The sequence below is a fragment of the Zosterops lateralis genome, assembly GCF_965231275.1.
Source record: "Zosterops lateralis genome assembly, chromosome: 20".
NCBI lineage: Eukaryota > Metazoa > Chordata > Aves > Passeriformes > Zosteropidae > Zosterops > Zosterops lateralis.
The window spans coordinates 8,487,890-8,505,486 of record NC_139780.1 but is presented as its reverse complement, the minus strand read 5'-3'; the positions used below and the strand labels follow the sequence as shown (position 1 = coordinate 8,505,486).

General features: G+C 40.9%; 1 protein-coding gene across 1 annotated transcript in view; it reads left to right on the top strand.

Annotated features, from left to right (window-relative positions):
- The window catches only part of CCDC187 (coiled-coil domain containing 187), a gene marked incomplete at its 5' end in the record, with an annotated part of 30,949 nt that extends 15,211 nt beyond the window's left edge, over positions 1-15,738 (top strand). Inside the window, 15 exons of the mRNA XM_083876031.1 lie at positions 4,131-4,228; positions 4,616-4,726; positions 5,007-5,110; positions 5,599-5,732; positions 6,217-6,341; positions 6,621-6,799; positions 7,297-7,384; positions 8,034-8,248; positions 9,407-9,587; positions 9,774-9,936; positions 10,670-13,002; positions 13,634-13,975; positions 14,313-14,456; positions 14,901-15,026; positions 15,308-15,738. Coding sequence (XP_083732157.1) covers positions 4,131-4,228; positions 4,616-4,726; positions 5,007-5,110; positions 5,599-5,732; positions 6,217-6,341; positions 6,621-6,799; positions 7,297-7,384; positions 8,034-8,248; positions 9,407-9,587; positions 9,774-9,936; positions 10,670-13,002; positions 13,634-13,975; positions 14,313-14,456; positions 14,901-15,026; positions 15,308-15,493 — 4,529 coding nt within the window. The 3' untranslated portion in view covers positions 15,494-15,738. The remainder of the gene's footprint in view (positions 1-4,130; positions 4,229-4,615; positions 4,727-5,006; positions 5,111-5,598; positions 5,733-6,216; positions 6,342-6,620; positions 6,800-7,296; positions 7,385-8,033; positions 8,249-9,406; positions 9,588-9,773; positions 9,937-10,669; positions 13,003-13,633; positions 13,976-14,312; positions 14,457-14,900; positions 15,027-15,307) is intronic.
- Between the last annotated feature and the right edge of the window lie 1,859 nt (positions 15,739-17,597).

Sequence of the window (17,597 nt, the reverse complement as noted above, 5' to 3'; positions counted from 1 at the left end):
CGAGGCATTCAGGCTCGGGGCTGCATTGTCTGCTCGGAGACATCACCCAGCAGTTGGCTCTGTCCTTTCTCGGGACACAGAAGTCACCGTGCACACGCAACATAATGAGGTGTAATTCTACAACTGCTGCCAAATTGCACATGTTTACCTTTCAGAGTAGGAACACACATCACCCTGACCACCCTCTGCTCTGCCAAAGAAAGATTTTCTGTAGCAAACACACTTGGCAAAACAACGAATTTCATTTCAAACATCTTTAAAGTAGAGAAAAGAAGATATTCACCAAATATTTGTTTGTTTCCTGGAGTAAGACAGTGAACTGGTCCTGAATTGTTGAATTTTCTTTTTAAATACAGCCAGTATAAAACCCAGAATTCCAAATCCCATAAGCTTGTGCTGTGCTGAACAAAAATTGTCTCCACAGGTAGTGTTGGGAAGTGATTTCACCTTGCACTTCTATGAATTTCTCATCACTTTAGGCACAAAAGTTGGTATAACCAATGAGCTGATAAGGAAGAGCTTTCCATTTTACACCACTATGTAAAATCTTTCTGTCATTCCTGCCAAACCACCAGGGCTCTCCCACAGAGAGCTGAGGGGATGAGCTGTACCTTCCTTGCTGCCCCAGCATATCCTCTGAATACAGCTCACAGTACCCAAAACTCTTGTATTTCTATTAAAGAAGAGAACTATACGATTTTTAAAAACCTCAACATTTTGCCTGTGCCCCTTCCCTAGTTTAGGGAATGGCCTTTGAGCCACACTGGACTGAATGAGCCAGAAATCTCATTTCATCAGACCAGACTTTTTGTTTCCTTTTTTTAAAATTTTATTTGAGAGATAACAGCATTTAAGCTGAAACTAACTGTTTAAAAAGTATTTATAAATGTTGATGCTTAATCATGGCTACTGCTTTAAAATATTTTGCATTAGGAAAGCAAATGGAATGCTTTCCATTGTTCTTGAAACACAGAATTTTAACCAGAAACATGTATTTATATGTATCATTTTTTCCCGTAAACTGCTGATTGACATATTTTCTTGTATCACTAGAGGGAGCTGCCTTCTTGCTTCTAGAAGAGGGAGAAATTATTAAATTAATGGAATAAGCACAGAAATGCATCAGCATGGCTTCAGCCAATTGTGCTCTGATGGAGGGTGTTGAGCTAAGGCAGCTCTTTGTGTTCCTTCCCAAATCCTCGGCTGTGTTTTGTACTCCCCACAGCTCCAGTGAGCTCCAGCCTTGCTTTCAGCACCTCTGGAGTTGTCTGCTGTCACTGACTGAGAGAGTTTAGAATAACTGATAAAGAACAGAAGGATCATTCCACGGAAATTCAGGACTCTGGTTAGGTCCAGGTTCAGGCCCAGCTCTGTTGCTGTCCTGAGACAAGAGCTGCCCTGTGTGAGAAGGGGCGGCAGCAGGGTGAGGCACTGCCATGTGCTGCAACATCTGGCTGGGAGCTGAACTCAGGCCAGCCCTCCACACCAGAGGATTTAGATATAAACACAAAATATGCAGAGCACAGGAGCAGCACAGGCCACATTAATCCCCTTGTTTGGTAAGCAGCCACTCTTCAGTGACAAGAGGGATACCAGATGTGTTTAGAGAGGAGAGAAGGACCTGCTGTGTTTCTCAGCTGTGATCAGGAGTTACCAAACCCTTTTTTCCTCCTCCCCTTTTACCTGTCATCACTGCAGCTCCTTTCCTGCACAGAGAGTGCTGAAATCTGGATGGTTTTTCACCTTACCTGAAGAGCATCCTGAAATAATAAAGCAGTTGAGCTGACATGGTAATTTTTGAGAGGGGAAGGACTGCACAGACAGGGGCAAGTGGGGCAGTTCCTTCTGGATCTGCTGTTCCACTCCACAGCAGCATTTCAGGACACTTTACACCCCATATTCCTACACCTCCAGGCAATAATACAGACAAAGTTGTGCTTACAGCTAAAGTTGCAAATATGTCTTTTTATAATAACTGGGTTGGTCTGATTGCTGACATGGGCAGAAAGAGAAAAAGCTGTCCTTGAGTAAAGCAGCAGTAAATGCTTCTGCCTTGCTTCAAGTGATTAGAAAAATGAGACTTTTAGCCTGGCTTTTTTAATTATATGTCAGGGAGATTCTACAGGGCTTTGCTGAGATTCTGCAGGTGCAGCGGAAAGTGATTTAATAAATAGCATTTTTTTCACAAGGCTGAGTGTATGCACATTGAAGCTATCTGGGTAGGCAGTAAATGCCATTCATCATCACCTAAAAGGACGTGAAGTTTAGCCAGATGGTATTTTCTTTAATGCAGGATGTTGCAACACAAGAAATGCATCTGGAAATAGCCACAATTAGGAAAATTACATTCAAAAGGAGGGAAAAGAGATCAGAGCAAACTTTTTAATCACTCTGAGGTCAATACCACTGGTTGGGCTTTGGTCAGAAGAACAAGAGCATTGCTCACTTTGAGGCACAAATTGAAAATATTTGTCAGGTTTTAAATTCTATCCTAATAGATGATCATATTTCTGACTGGCACAGATATTGGTATTAAAATCTGCTCAGACAACTTAGCATCAATAAATATAGCTTGTAACTTTTTTTAATAGAATGACCTTATTTGTTAGTATTGCAGGAGCTTTTGAAAGTGCTGTCTGTGGACCCACTAAAGAATTGTTCACTTGTCTTTTTTTCTATTGCATTGCTTAAAACCACTAATAAAACTTGCCTGTACAAAACCCAGCTTTTTCATCCACTCCATTTCCCTAAATAGGTCATTGCACAAAATCATCTCCAGTTAACTATCAGCATTAAGAAGTCTGACTCAGTCCTCAAAATTAGAAAGACTGGCTAAAACGAAAATTCTTTATAAAAAGATGAACCCTTAATTTGGCATGTCTAGATAATTTAAAATGATTTTGCCTTTTCCAACAACTGTCCAAAACCAGGAAAGGCCCATTACCAAAATAAAAGATGAGATTTCCATCCAGTCTATTGACTCTGAAAAGGAGAGGGTTAAGAGAAGCCTCGTGTAGTACCACTGTAGGAGGAAAGTGAAATCTGCAATCAAGCTGTTTAGAAAAACAGAGCAGCATTCTGATAGAAAATATGCACCAGGCTCAAAGATTTAATATTTTATTTCACTCACACCCACATAAACACAAAACCCATCCTGGTACACAAACAAGCCCACATCTCTGCTCCTTCTGTGTTACAGACCCTTCAGTCTGTAAAGCAAAAACAAACTCTGCATGTCATGGGCTCATCCTGCACCACGGTGTAATTTGGATTCAAGTGACCTGGATAGAGACAGAGATTTTATCTCAAGTTTTCAAGTCAAACCTATTTCTATTTATGACCCACACTTCAATTCTTTTATGACTCTGGTTGCTGTGACAGTGGCACAGCACAGAATAAACACACAACCTGTTTGCATAAGCTGAGCAATTCATCTGAGAAGCTCAAGCAGCCAAGAACATTTCACTGATAAACATAATATCAGCTGCACTGTCACACACACACAGGCAGGGGAGGTGCAATAAGGAAGAAGCAGTGGAAAAAAGTGCACCTGGAACAAGAGGGGAAACTTCCCCACTTTAAAACAAAAACTTTTTTCCAGGGGTTTGTGTGCCCCTGTGACAAAAGAGAGAGGAACCAGCCTGCATCCCAATACAGATAGAGGAGACAGCAGGATGCTGCCCGAGTTCCCAAAGAAGTGACCTTTTGTCACTTGGTAAACCTTGTCAGAAGGTTGGGAAGTTTTTCTTTTGTACCCAGTGGCTCTGATCGTGTTGGCGCAGCAAAGGAGCAGTGGGACCAAGTAACAATAACCCACACTCTGAAATTCAGGCTTAGAACAGGAATTGTTCCTCATCTCTCTCTCCTGGCACAGACCCTCAAGTCCTGCCAGTTCCCAACACTTGCAGGACTTTATGCTGACACATTTCTTGACAGGATGTGGGTACTGACATTTTCCTTCTATAGTTATGGTAGAAGAAGTTAATGTATGCAGAGAAGTTATTTCAGGAATAAAGGGAGATGTCAGATTTGGGAGGCTTCCAAAAATAGGCCCAGGAAGGATTCAAAAGGAAAACGCAGTTGGAACAATGGACACATTCCCCTTGTGATGATCCCCTAAACTTCTGCAGGTGAGGGAGATTTTGGCAGCACTGAGCTGGAGGACAGACACAGGAGCCACCTGGACAGTTTGAGGCAAACCTCCCTACTGCTGGCTCACAAACTGAAGGTCAGTGGGAAACCTGTGTAAGGAGAAAAGGAAATTCCAGTTCTGCTGTCCCAGAGGGAAAATGTGCTCCCTCTCCCCTGATCCAGGTGTGCTTAGGCCATAATCAGTTGGCACCAGCTGATCTCAGTCAGCTTTATAAACCCCATGGACTATAAAAGTGAGGTGCCAGACCTAAATTGCTGTTTGGGGACCTCAGTATGGCTCTGGTGGGTGAGAAGATGTTGCTGTGCTGCAGCCAGAGCAGAATTTGTGCTGCTTGCCCAGGGCAGCAGGATGTGGCAGGAGCTGGCTGTGCAGCTCCTGTCCTGCCCTTTGCCCCCCCCAGCTCTCAGGTGTTGTCTCACCTGGTTAAAGATACCATTTATAATGTGTCATTTCCTAACACAGCTCCAGCAGAAACAGCAGAAGCATCAGCTTATGCTGCTGAGGAAGAAAGCAAAGCAAGAGGTTGAGGAAAGCCACAGATTTTTGAGGGACTTGCTGCAGCTCAGTTCAAAGGTAAGTTATGATTTCAGATCCTGGGTTAACACCTCTAGGTCCCACCTCTCATGACAGCAGTTCTAAATACACAACAATCTGTGTGAGGTCCTGTACCACCTTACCCTCACATTCCCACAGAGTTTTCTCCCAGCCCATTAATTCATCAACTCTTTAGGAATTGTTGGCATAGCGAAAGCATTATTTACAACCAGGACTTTCCAAAGAAGAGGAAAAAAGAGTTAAATGTTTTGCTTTTCAACTAAATCATTGAGGTGTGTAACAATTTCTGCGTGTGCAGGACAGCAGGAATTCCAAAGGCAGTGATCCTCCTGTGACAAGACTGTACCACGCAGAGCAGACAGGGAGAGGACACTGGCTGGAAGGTGACCTTGCTGCTGGCAGGTACAGGAGGCAGGATACAGAGAGGCTCTCCAAGGATTTGGCCTGTGATTTGACTATATTCATATTTTGGGGCACTAAAATAATTGCTATATAGTCATTTTTTACTCTTGTTTATGCCCAAACTACAGTATTAACACCTTTCCCAATATTTAAAAAAGTAGAAACCCCTCTGAAACGTGTGTGAAAAGTATAATTGTCTTCATTTTGCATTACTATCATATCCTTGATGTAAATTAGAATATTGTATGTGCACTTTTTTATGTTCATTTAAAGTGGCATAAAGATTTGAGAATTGCTTCCAGGGTCTTATGGATGCAATTACCAGACAGGCACCTTTGCACAGGTAAAACTTCCAGTATCACATAAAAATGAGCAGCATTCTGCTTTGAAAAGATTCAATCTCCACAGAGGACTTGGCTGTGAAAGCAAGGAATTGAAATAATATCTCTGACTGCAATAAGAAAGTATTTCCTTTTTCTTACCTTCAGTAATCAAGAGATGGGTTCATTGAGACACTCTGCATTGAAGATAGAAAGAGATCCCAGTCCAGTGGATCCCAAAATATTGGGAGAAAGAAAACCTCCAGGAGGAGGAGGTTCATATTGCTCAGTGCATCAAGGAGGTGAACATGAAGCAAAAGGATTTAGTGGTATTGGGAAAATGCCCCATTCGACCTGGCCTGGAACATAATTTTCTAACTAATTTTGAAAACTTTGACCTAAATATTTATGTTCATTGTGCATATTTAAACTGTGGTCATCTCCCTTTGTGCTCCTGGCCCTTCTAACACAATCATGTTGGGAGCTGAGAGTTATTTACCCAGTTGATGGGCCCCTTTTAAAATTTTTACCTGTTTACCATGATTTCACTTGTGAGGGAGGTTGATGTCCCTATCTTGCTCCTGGAAGTGAAAAGCTGTGGGGTGACAATTCTGGCCCTTAGTGAGGGCAGTGCACAGGCCTGGCTGACAAATATTTTCCAAGGGCACCTTGAGTTCAGGAATGGATGCTAACTTGTACTGGGAGAGCAGTTTTTGGGGGTCTCTTTTCAGATTTCTTTCAGATATTTTATTTTTGGTGATGTTAACTTGTGATCTCTGCCAGCAGATCAGAGGAGGTCATTGCACAGCCATCACACCCTGAATCTGTTGTCACCTTGGGTGAATCTGCCCCACGGGGAGCCCTGGGACAACTCTGGGGAGAGCGGTGACCAGGCCAGCTCTGAGAGCCAGGTAACCCACAGAGCCTTTGTGCAGGATTAGGCCACAAAAATTACATTGGTTTTACCTTTGAAATTCCTCAAAGACATGGCAGATACAATTTCCACCGGGAGCTGGCGTTCGGTTTCAGTCTGCCACTTCTGTTCCTTCTCCCAGACACGCTGCTGTATTTCCTCAGTTCCTCAGCTTTCAAAACACTCTGAGGGGTTTTCTCTGGGTTGGTTGTTCTTTTGATTTTAGTCCCTCTCAAACTGTTCACCCGATGACACCCATACTCTGCTCTGTCCCCAGAGGAGCGCAGCCATTCCTCACTTGGGAGGCTCCAGCACCTTCTGTGGTTCCAGCCCGGCCGTAGTGGAGCCGTGTCCGAGGGCAGAGGAGCTGCGGGCTGGGCAGCGGGCCGTGCTCCTTCAGCTCCGGGGAAAGGCTCTGCGGGACCGGGACAGGGCCTGCCTGGGCCGCCGCAGACGGTGAGGGGAATGGGGGCACCACCAGTGGAGGCCTGCTCTGCCAGGACTGTTTTTTCTCCTCTCAGGAGAACACAATAAATGTAAAATCTTCTTGGGAAAGTATGTAGCAAGTAAAGCATGAGGAGAGGAAAGGAGCCTGCATGGTTTTAGTGTCTCCAGAGCAGAGCAGAGCTTCTCTTGCGGCTTCCTCTGTGGTGATGTGAGGCACCAAGTGGGCTGAGGAGCCCCCAGGGATGGGCAGTGAGGGGTGTTCCCCAGGGATGGGCAGTGAGGGGTGACCCTCAGCACTGACTGGGCTGAGTTATTGTGAGGAATGCCCCAGTGCTCAGGAGAGGTCCAGACACCACAGCCCAGGATGGTGAAATGTCTTCTGAGTGCATCAGAACTTTCTGTAGAGCCTTCCATACCTAAAGCTGCTTTGAGAAGATCTTTGCTCCCATCCATAAATTCAAGGCATTTAATGATCTGACTCTGATTCTCATCCTTGTGATCTCCAGTGTTCTGGAAAATCTGCAGGAGAACACTGGAGCCTCTGCCATGGCAGCAAAGCAGCACAAAATCCTGATGGAGCTGAAACAGGAGCAGGTAATGCTGCAGTGAGAGGAGCTGGGATTCATCTCATATCCACAGGCAGGAGTCTGTAGTTACTGAAGCAAGTGGGGTTTGTGTTTAAAAAAAATAAAATCACTTTGCATCCATTATTTTGCATGTTTCCTACATAGCCACAGTGAGGTGGGTTTTGTGTCAAAGTCAGCAGTCTGTAAATCTTGGATAAAAGAAAACATTTTTTTTTTCTCTCTTCTGCTACCTCACTGTTATGGCACAAATAGAAAAATCCACAATAACAAACAGGTCATATAATGTAGGTTTCCACTGATTTATGCTTGTGATGCTGAAATATATTAAATTAATCTGACAGGTAATTTTATAGTCTCAGTTATTCCACTATGCAGGGTTCATAGTTACACTTGGTAGTCAAAAAAATTCTGTCCTGCTCCTTACATAGTGCAAGCCTCTCATTTAAGTAAAGGAATTCCTAGTGCAACCTACAAGCACCTTGTAGTTTTGCATGATCTGAAGACAATTAATTTTTAAAGGTCTCACCACTTGACACCCCATCAAAACAGGCTATTTTGGGATTAAAAGTGCTCTATATTAAGAAACATACATATTTTTCAGTGTAGCTTTGTTATCTTCACTCTGTTATGTTCCTTTCTTCCTCTGCTTTGTGTAGGCAGAAATCCAGCACCTGCAAAACATCCACAAGGCAGCCCATCAAGAAAGGAAGCTTTTATTAAAGCAGCAGAGAGAAATCTTAATGATGCAGCATTCAACAGCACGACTCCAGGAAAAGCTGCACTGTTTGGCTGGGAAGCAGGAGGTTATGAAGTCAGGGAGTAAAGACAGTTGTGTCCAGCTAAAGCATAAAAAAAGCAAGAAATATGAGGGGTAAGTAAAACCTTTCTCAGTGATTGCTGAAGGTAGGACCAAATCCAGAGGAGAAGATGAATACAGGTATCTCCTAGATAATTGTGTGAGCTTTAGATATTCCAAAGAGGAAGTTTATGATGGTAAATGTTAAAACTTCTGTGTTCAAGCAGTCGATAAATCAAGATCACTGCTTATCATTCTGTCCTAAATGGTGAGTTCCTCAGGGCACTTTTAATGATGTCACACAACTGCTAATGATAGTTCATGTTTTCATGGTGGCTTTTAACTACAAACTCAAACCACTTTGCAACTATATATTAATTAGGCTTCACAAAACCCATATGGAATGAGTAGAAATGTATTGATTTAATTGGTGAAATTCACTCCTTTTTCACCCTCTGGCTCTGAGCCTCTGTATCACTCAGCCCCTCTGAGCTGGTCTGTGCTTCACTGAGGATTTAACCACAGAAGGATTTTGTAATACATTTTGTAAATTTTAGGCTTAAACTGAAACACAGAGGTGTCATGTAAAATCCTACAGTGAAATATAATTCAGGAGTTTAGTCAGACTGAGAAATCCCCAATCCCCTGCTGTTCCCCACGAGCTGTATCTTCTCCATCCCTGTCTGCTTCCTGCTGGGCTGGAGGAGCTGAGCAGTGTGAATGAGAACCCCACAGCATCCAACTGCTCACAACAAAAATCCAGTTTGCTTCAGGAAGAGAAAAAGCAGTTAAAGACATATATTTATCTATATGAATTAAAACCCCCTTTCATTCAGTGTTACCCAGAGCTCTAGCAGGGTGGTGAGTCAGGTTTGTGCATTTACTTAAGTCCCCACAGGGGAAGGCTTTCAAATAAATCCCTGCATGGAACTGATCTATAATTCATGGTGTTATTGATTACAAGTCAGAGAAATCTTTAAAAGGTTTCTTGGCTGTGCTTTCACTTCTTATTACTGACAAGGCTGCTTGTAGGAGAACAGTGAATATTGGTGTCAGTCTGGAGCAGCCAGGCCTTGTGGAATTCAAATGCACCCAAATTCTGGCTGATTGTCCATAGATCTTTGTCCTGTGTAAGAGTGCAGAGTGGTGATTATCCTATTTATCCACCTGCATGGGTATGTTCATATTTTATATTGATCAGGAATGAAGCATTTCATGTCTAACTCTTCACAGCTTTTCTACTGAGAACAAGGAGTCACTGGTACAACACCAGGAACAGGTGGAGGAGTTCCCAGGTTTGGAGCAATCCCTTAATGCTGAGGATGTTTTCTTACCTCTGGAACCTACAAATGCAGCTGGAATGGAACCTGTAGCCACACTCATTACAAGAAAAGGCCCAAAGTGTGGATTTCTGGTAAGGATCACCTCTGGAATTCCATCAATGCCTAAAGAAAGGGTGTCATAGATTGTATTTGCTTTAAAATAGAACCAGCACAAGACTCATTTGGCACTTGGGAACATGAAGTCAAAATAAGTGTGTTGGTTATGTGCACTTTTTCCTTAAGACATTAACTCTGTCTCCTAAATATTTACATTCTAGGAGTCTGTGCTGGAGGAAAAGGCACTTCTTTCAAACCCTGATCCCAAAGATAATGAAGATATTAATCCATGTGGCACAAAGTACCCAGTGAAAGGCTTGGGGATGCTTCCTACTTGGTGTAACTCATGCCTGGTTCAGGCAGAAAATACTCTTGAAGGAACAGGTCAATCATATTTAATGCTATTATGTCCAATCTGTTTCAACTACTTCAATCAAATTTTAATCCAGACAGAAAGAGAGACAATCTTCTCATTTATTACCAAAGTGTCTTGCTCACTATAGCCAATGTATAAATCACTGCTGGGCAAGATGGTGGGGCTCCCTCAGAGGTTTATTAAGAGATATGATTACACTGCTTCTCAGAACAAAATCATAACTTACTCTGATTGTGTCATTAACAATTTGCTCTCTTTTGATACAGTTTTTCAAGAATTTAAGGCTGTTCTTTTAAAAAGAACATAGATCAGTTGAGGATAGACTTGGACAGGACATGCTGGAGTTATTTTTGTTTCCAGGTTTTATCCTCAGTTCATATTTCTTACTCTCAGTAGGACAGGTAAAAAATAACTGTTTATATATGAGTCAATTATCTCATTTACATAGTTCTGGGTGTGCATAATCTCTCTAATATAAGTATTTATATATTGTGGCAATATTTCCTATTTCCATCATTTTTCTAATGAACCATCTTTCTGCATTTCATAGAATCATAGAATACCCTGATTTGGAAGGGACCCAAAAGGATCATAAAGTCCAACTCCTATTTTAGTCCTAGATATCATAGTGAGGAGCAAGATAGATTTGTTTATCCTAAGTGATCTATCAGCAAGCTCCTCTATAAAATATTTTGCTTAAATGCTGACTTTTTTTAAAAAAATATTTTTTAAATGTTCCAGTTAAAGAAGTGGAAGTGCCTGTCCCTTCTGAAATCCATCAGGTGGATGCCAGTCAATGTTTGAAGCATTTGGACCATATTTCCCAGGAAGCTTCTGATGAACTAAACTTAAAAGCATTTTCTGAAGGATTAACTTCCACTGAATCATTGTCCAAGTCAAAGAACTTTTTGAAATGTGAAAGAGCCAAATCAGACTCCTCGCACTCAGAATTTCAGAAAGTGTCTGCAGTTTGGATCAACATCTCGAAAAGTTCCATTTCTGACCCAGAATTAGAGCTGAACCATGGAGAGGACACAGATGTCAGTGTCCCAGAAGAGTTTGTCTGTGACACTGGTGATGTGTTTGCTAATCTCTCAGAAGAGATGCCAATAGCAATAAGGAAAACATCACCTAGTGACAAACACAATGAACGTGAGCTGCCTGAAGATAACAGAGCTGAGACTTCATCCCTCTCCCAGAAATACCCCGGAGATGCATTGGATTGTGTCTGCACTGATCACCTGCTTTCTTTCATTGCAGCAGACCAAGCAAATGGTTCCAGAATGGAGTCAGAACATTCCTCCCAGTCTGAAAACCCTCCTGAGGGAGTGGATGAACTACACCTGGGTGCCTCACAAAGCTGCAGCAGAAACAAACCCTGTTCTCAGGAGATCCCAACACTGGGGAATGCTGCAGCTGCCAGCCCTTCACGCACTGATGCAACCTCCAGTAGTGATAAGGGTCTCCCTCCCACTGATGAGGATGCCTTGTCGGAAATGCTGTGTCCTGTGGATGAGGTATTGTCCTCTGGAAATGCTGACTTGCCATCCTCTAACAAAAAGGATTTGTCATTTCCAAGTGAAGATCTTCCTCCTCCCCCTTTAGATGCAGATGCAATGAAAAATGGTGATCCTGCCTCCAGCATGGATGATTTCCCATCTCCACCAGAACAAGTGACAGGTTCAGAGCCTAGTCAGGGCATGGATGAAGATATATCACTGGAAATGGATGCATTACCCCCATTACCTGATAACACCATGCCTGAAGAATTTCCCCTGCTCAGTACAGAGACAAGTGGTGCTTTTTCAACTCAGGATGGTTGTCTCTCAGAACAATCTACATTTACAGCTCTTTCCAGCTGTTTATCAGAAAACCAGCACGGAGAACAGGAGATTCCTCTGCAGCATTTGGAGTTTGTGCCTGTGTCAAATACAGATTCTTCTGGTGGAAGTAAAAGTCCTGAATTCCCAATGGAACAATGCAAAATGTATGAAAAGCTGCCCAATGCTGAGGATGACAATGATGACCCATTATCATCATTTGAAATTGGGGACAGAGTGTTGGTAAAGCAGAGTCAGCCTGGAACTCTGATGTTCAAAGGCCAGACTCATTTTGGCAGTGGCCACTGGGCTGGTGTTGCACTGGACAAAGCTGAGGGTGACAATGCTGGAACTTATGAAGGGGTGAAGTATTTTGAGTGTGCTCAGCACTGTGGGGTCTTTGTCAGACCTGATGAGATTTCACACCTGTTGGGGGTTAACAAAAATAGGTCCAGCTACATGGGGAATGAAGACTCTGATTCCTCCCATGATGATGACTCCCTCAAAAGAGACTGCAAATACTCTGAGGATGATGAGCAGAGAGTGGGGTTTGCAGAGGAGAAAGCAGAAGACACAAACAGTGCAGGAGGTTCTGAAGTGAAAGAAAAGCAGTCTGGGTTACACAGTGCCTTGCTGTCTGGAAAAGGGCAAAAGTTTCCCCATTCCAACCAGTGTACCTGTAATGAATTCCTCTGTCAAAAGAATTTAATGTGCTTGGGATCAGATAAAGAAAAAACAGAACTGACACAGATAAAACAAACGATATTTGCAGATGCTCTTCCAAAGAAAAGCAAGACAGATGAGGTAAACACAAGCAATAATATTTGTTGCTTGGTAGAGGATCAGAAAAGAATTAAACTTGCTGATGATATTGCAAGTGAACTCAGTAAAAAACTTCTGTTTGACATTTTAATTGCATTTTCTGAAACAGCTCAACACAAATATAAAAGTGCCTTTGAAAAAGACATGATGAATTATGGCAAAGACCTAAGGCAAGAAGACAATCAGAAACCATTTCTCCTCAAAGAAAATTCAGTTGCTGCCTTATCTGAATCATCAGCAAATGTTTCTGATGTTTTACTGGGTGATTTTGATATGCTTTGCATTCATGATTGTCACACAGTTACAGACAGAATTGTAACTAAATTTATAGAGGATGCAGTTAAAGAATATAAGAAGATTAAAAGAAAACACAGATCAAAAGCAGACAAGGTACTTCATTTATCCCCAGAGACTTCTCCAACCACTTTGCCTGTAAGTACTGTGAGAAAATTTTTATTTCAAGTGCTGGTCCTGAAGCTGGGTCTATAGAGGCAAGAATTTGTGTGACCCAGTTTTTCATCATCCTTAAAAATTATATCAATGTTAGGAACCAGATTGCTCACTTCATGGTACCCATCCTTATTTAAGTAATTATCCTGTATCCATTGGATAACACATGTGTGGTCCAAACAAAGGAAAATGTGACCTCTTTATTGGAATTTGTCAGCTGTCAAAACTGATAAATCTGTATAAACATCAATTTTTATTAACTTCAGAGCAAACCTGGACACCTGTCAGCTCATCTGCCTGTGACTCCTTTCCAGCTCCTGGCTGTGAGAAAATTGCTTTGAGGGTGGTGGTGGGGAGAGCAGTTCCACATTTAGAACAAAAATGTTGCTAAATGTCAAAAATCTTCATGGAACTCCAGAACTGTAATTCTAATTCTGAATTCTGCCAAATACAGTTAAAATAGGTTTGGGTTTTTTTAATAATACGTCAGTAAGCATTCCTTTGAACCCATGAATAAGATGGTTTTAAGTGTAACCTTGATCAGTTGCTAATAATCTCAATACCTCTGAAAATATGGAATATATCATCTGCCTTTTCTTTTTCTCTCTTGAAGCTACTTTTAAAAATCCTTGATGCTGGTGTTTTTGGAAGCTCTGAAGATTTTGATCAGCCTAATTCTGACCAAAACCTGCTGGTGAGACAGACACAAAAGCAATATTTGTACAAATCAGACCAGTGGCACTCAGCTCCTTGGAAGAAAACTGTGGAAGTTCCTCTTGTGATACCACATAACAGTTCTTATGTTAAAAATTTGTCTGCATATGCTGTGGAAGAATTATGGACCCCAGAGAACATAAATTCAAATTTCAGGAACATCAACATGCCAAAGTACTTGGAATATAATGATATCCCAGGGAATGATTTGGAAGCAGAAAGCAAGAGGATGTATAATCAGGTATTTTAAAAGCATTAACTGTTAGTTAGCTTTTGTAGTGTTCTGGAGGCTGAATCATATTAGCTAATATTTAATATTCCAGTTGCTAACAGTAAATATAACTAAAGGGACGCTAAAAGGTACTACCAGGAGTATTTTGTGATTTGCTGCAGAATAATTCCAGTAGAATAAATGTCCTCACAGAGAATGCAGAGTTTTGCCAGAGTTCCACCATAAGACCTTGGACACTTGACCCAGTGTCTGGTTTGGGTCTGTTCAGGAAAAGCCAAGTTCATTGGAAAGCTGGGGACTGGAATCCAGCTCTCCTGACTTCAGTGCCCTGCTGAGTTTGTTACAGGTTATATTTGATCTGAGCCGTGAGTTGCTGTGCGCAAAATACCAAGTGACTGCAAAGCCAAATATGTTCCCATGGATGAAAAAAAAAGTGGGATCTCACTGTTACAGGCATCTCTACAGGAGGATGGATGTCAGAGATGTCGAGGTATGTTCTGGCAATGTAAAGCACAGGAACAAGAGTGAAAAGAGCAGAGATTGCAGTGGCCAAAAGAGATGTGAAACTTGTGAGGATTATGGCAGTGTAACTGAGGTGATGGGAGAAGTAACAGCATTACTCTGAAATGGCTGAATTAATTCAGAGTGAGCTGATTAGTCAAAATATTCCATATATATGGAGTTAGGAATGGGAATGGGCCTTTAAACTCTCCTAATTATGATTATTTTGTGTGTAACCTCCAAAGTAATATTATGATTAAAATGCGTTGGTTGGCCAGTATTGATCAGCTGCCTCTAGATCAATCCCCTAAACCTTGGAATGTTTCTGGACTTAAAGCTGGATCTTCACACTGGCACCTGTCACTCATCTGGAACCTTCACAGCACCAGAATTCTTATGAGGAGAGTTCTTTTCAGCCTTCTTTATTTTGTAGACGTTTGTTCAGGGTGAAATTATTAAAATAATGAACCTGGAACAGAATGACTTAGAAATGAAAAGAAAATTCCTAAATATGACCAAGTATGGAAACTGTAAGAGAGACAGAGTGGACCTTATTCTGGTAAGCAGACTTTCCAATGGGAATTTATTTCTTCTAGACCTGATCTAGAAATTCTCATCCTTTTGTGAGAATCACATTTACTTAAATTAACTTCAGAACTTCAAATTACTGACTTTAAAAAAAATTGAATTAATAATCCAGTATTTCCAGTTCTTATGAGTGGTTAAAATTAAATAAAATAATGATGCAGATGTAAAGTTGTTGGATTAGGTGCAGTGTCTCAGTACTTTTGTGAAGCTCTTATTTTTGAAGTAAAAATTTCTTTCCATGTTGTATTTTAGATCCAGGAACTTCACAAAGAGGAATCTCAGTGGACTTCCTATGATGATGATGAATTAACAGTGAAGATGAGGATGACTGAAGCTATATTTGATAGTTTGATCCTTGATACAATCAGAGTTCTGAATAAGATTTATCTGAAAAAAGCCTGTTTTCAAGGTGACTGTGCACCATCTTTTGTCTTTTAATACACAGTGGAACTGGTTAAAAGGAGCCAGGAGGTGGCTTCAGTGGTGGCACAGGGAATGGCAGGACCTGCAGCCAGACATTCAGGTTAAATGTCTATAATTTTATGCAAATGAGGCAAATACTGATGTGATGCACTTTAAATTGGAGACTTTTCTACCAGCACCTTCAATTCCTAACAATTAGATATGTGTTAGTAATTGGGTTATTTATCATGCAATTCACAGGAGCCCATTGACTTTTTACAACATCCAAATGTGGGGTGCTGAGAATGTACTTTAATAGACAAAAGAGAAGAAATCAATCCTCCTCTTGTATTGGCAAAACTGGAAAAAAAAAATCAAGATTTTGACATGGAAATAGAAGCATTTCCTCAGCATGGTAATTGTTCACTATGCTAATTGCTGTGCTCCCACCTATTTTGTATTGAGAATCAAATTCTTGTTCGTTCCTTTTAAAATAAATACTGTGCAAATATTTCTTACTGGAATTCAGAAACTGTTCACTATTGATTAATTGCTTGTAAAGAGATCAGTTTTTTTCCAGCCCTATTCATTCAGAGTCTTTCAAATAAAATTAAAATCAGGATCAATAAAGACAAATTATATATAAACCTAAGATTTAAAAATGCAAAACCTAAAATGTGGCTGGAGGGAATACAGAGACATTTTGTTTGTATTTTTAAATACTGTTGGCTTAATTGTTTTTGTACTTGTTTTCTGAATAAAATATGATAGACGTAGCTTATTTTGTTTATTTGCTTTCACTGGAATCAACTAGAATTACAGATTATCTTGTACACACTGCTCTTCTCAGCAATGAATGGGTGCACTTTTGTTTTGTTTTGCTGGGCACATTAAACCCTCCCCTGCTTGTTGCCATATGAACAGAAATAAAAAGGCAACTTCTGCCCCCAGTGCCTTAACTCTGATCTTATCCTATAAACTATTTTCATGTCTCTAGTGGTACATTTCCTTGTCTCTGACTTTATCCTCATTGATTAGTTAATCCACATGAGTTACTTGTTTTCTTGTTGTCAGTTTATAGCAGAATTTAACTCATTTTTTTTTCTCCTGGACTTAGATGGTTAGATACAATGACAAATCCATAAATTGCAGCACTCTGGTATTTCAGTTTATTCTCACTCTGGTTTTGCAGCAGTAGGATCCTTGTGTTTGGAATGAAATCCATTAAAAATATTGCTCAGATATGAATAAATAGCTGAAGGACTGGTTTGATTTTAGCCTCATGTTACACCTGAGGCAGAGACCCATCAGATTTGCAATGAGGGTTGTGAGTGAAGCCTGAACCCTCACAGGGTGCTCTGCAGGGAAGGACACAGCTATAAAGTTACCTCCTGCTGATGAGAATAAAAAGTGTGTACACAGAACATGTCAGACATGTTTAATATCCCCCACCATTCTGTGTTCAAAACCTGGGATTCTGGCACCCAGATATATTGACCTGTTCACTCAGTGGCAAGGCTTCAATATCAAGATTACTCTCCTTCAAGGTCTAATATTTTGTTTGCCTTGGGTTTGATCAATATTAACCTCCTGGGTCAATAAATCTTGATACTAGCCTCAAGAGGAGTCATTATCTTTCATAGAAAATGATTATTTCTCAGTTAAACCCTACATTTAATTCTCCTGTAATCCATCTCTTTCATCTTCATACATTTAACAATTCTTTTGAATAAAATGTGCTCTAAAATATCTTAGGCACTGCAGATTTTTAAAATCCTAATTAGCAGCTGCTACAAGGTTTTTCAATTCTTGGAAGCTGTAACCATTTATATTTTTTGCTTGCTGTACCCAAGGAAAAATAGAGACAGAAAACCCCAAGGCTGGGATGTGATATGAGAAACCATTTAGGTTGTATCTGTGGATATGTGTCTGAACCACTTTAGATTTAATTGTCAAATAAAAGAAAGGGTCAGGAAAAGGTGAAAGTAGCAGAATTTTACTCTTGGCTGTTTGTGGGTTGCTGGCCACAAACAATGATAAATTAAGTTCTAACCCTGAACTGGCCCGATGGGCCTGAAGTAAGAATTTAAACCCCTTTCTTTCCTACTTGTTCTTCAAGGATTAAAAGAAGTGTTCGTGA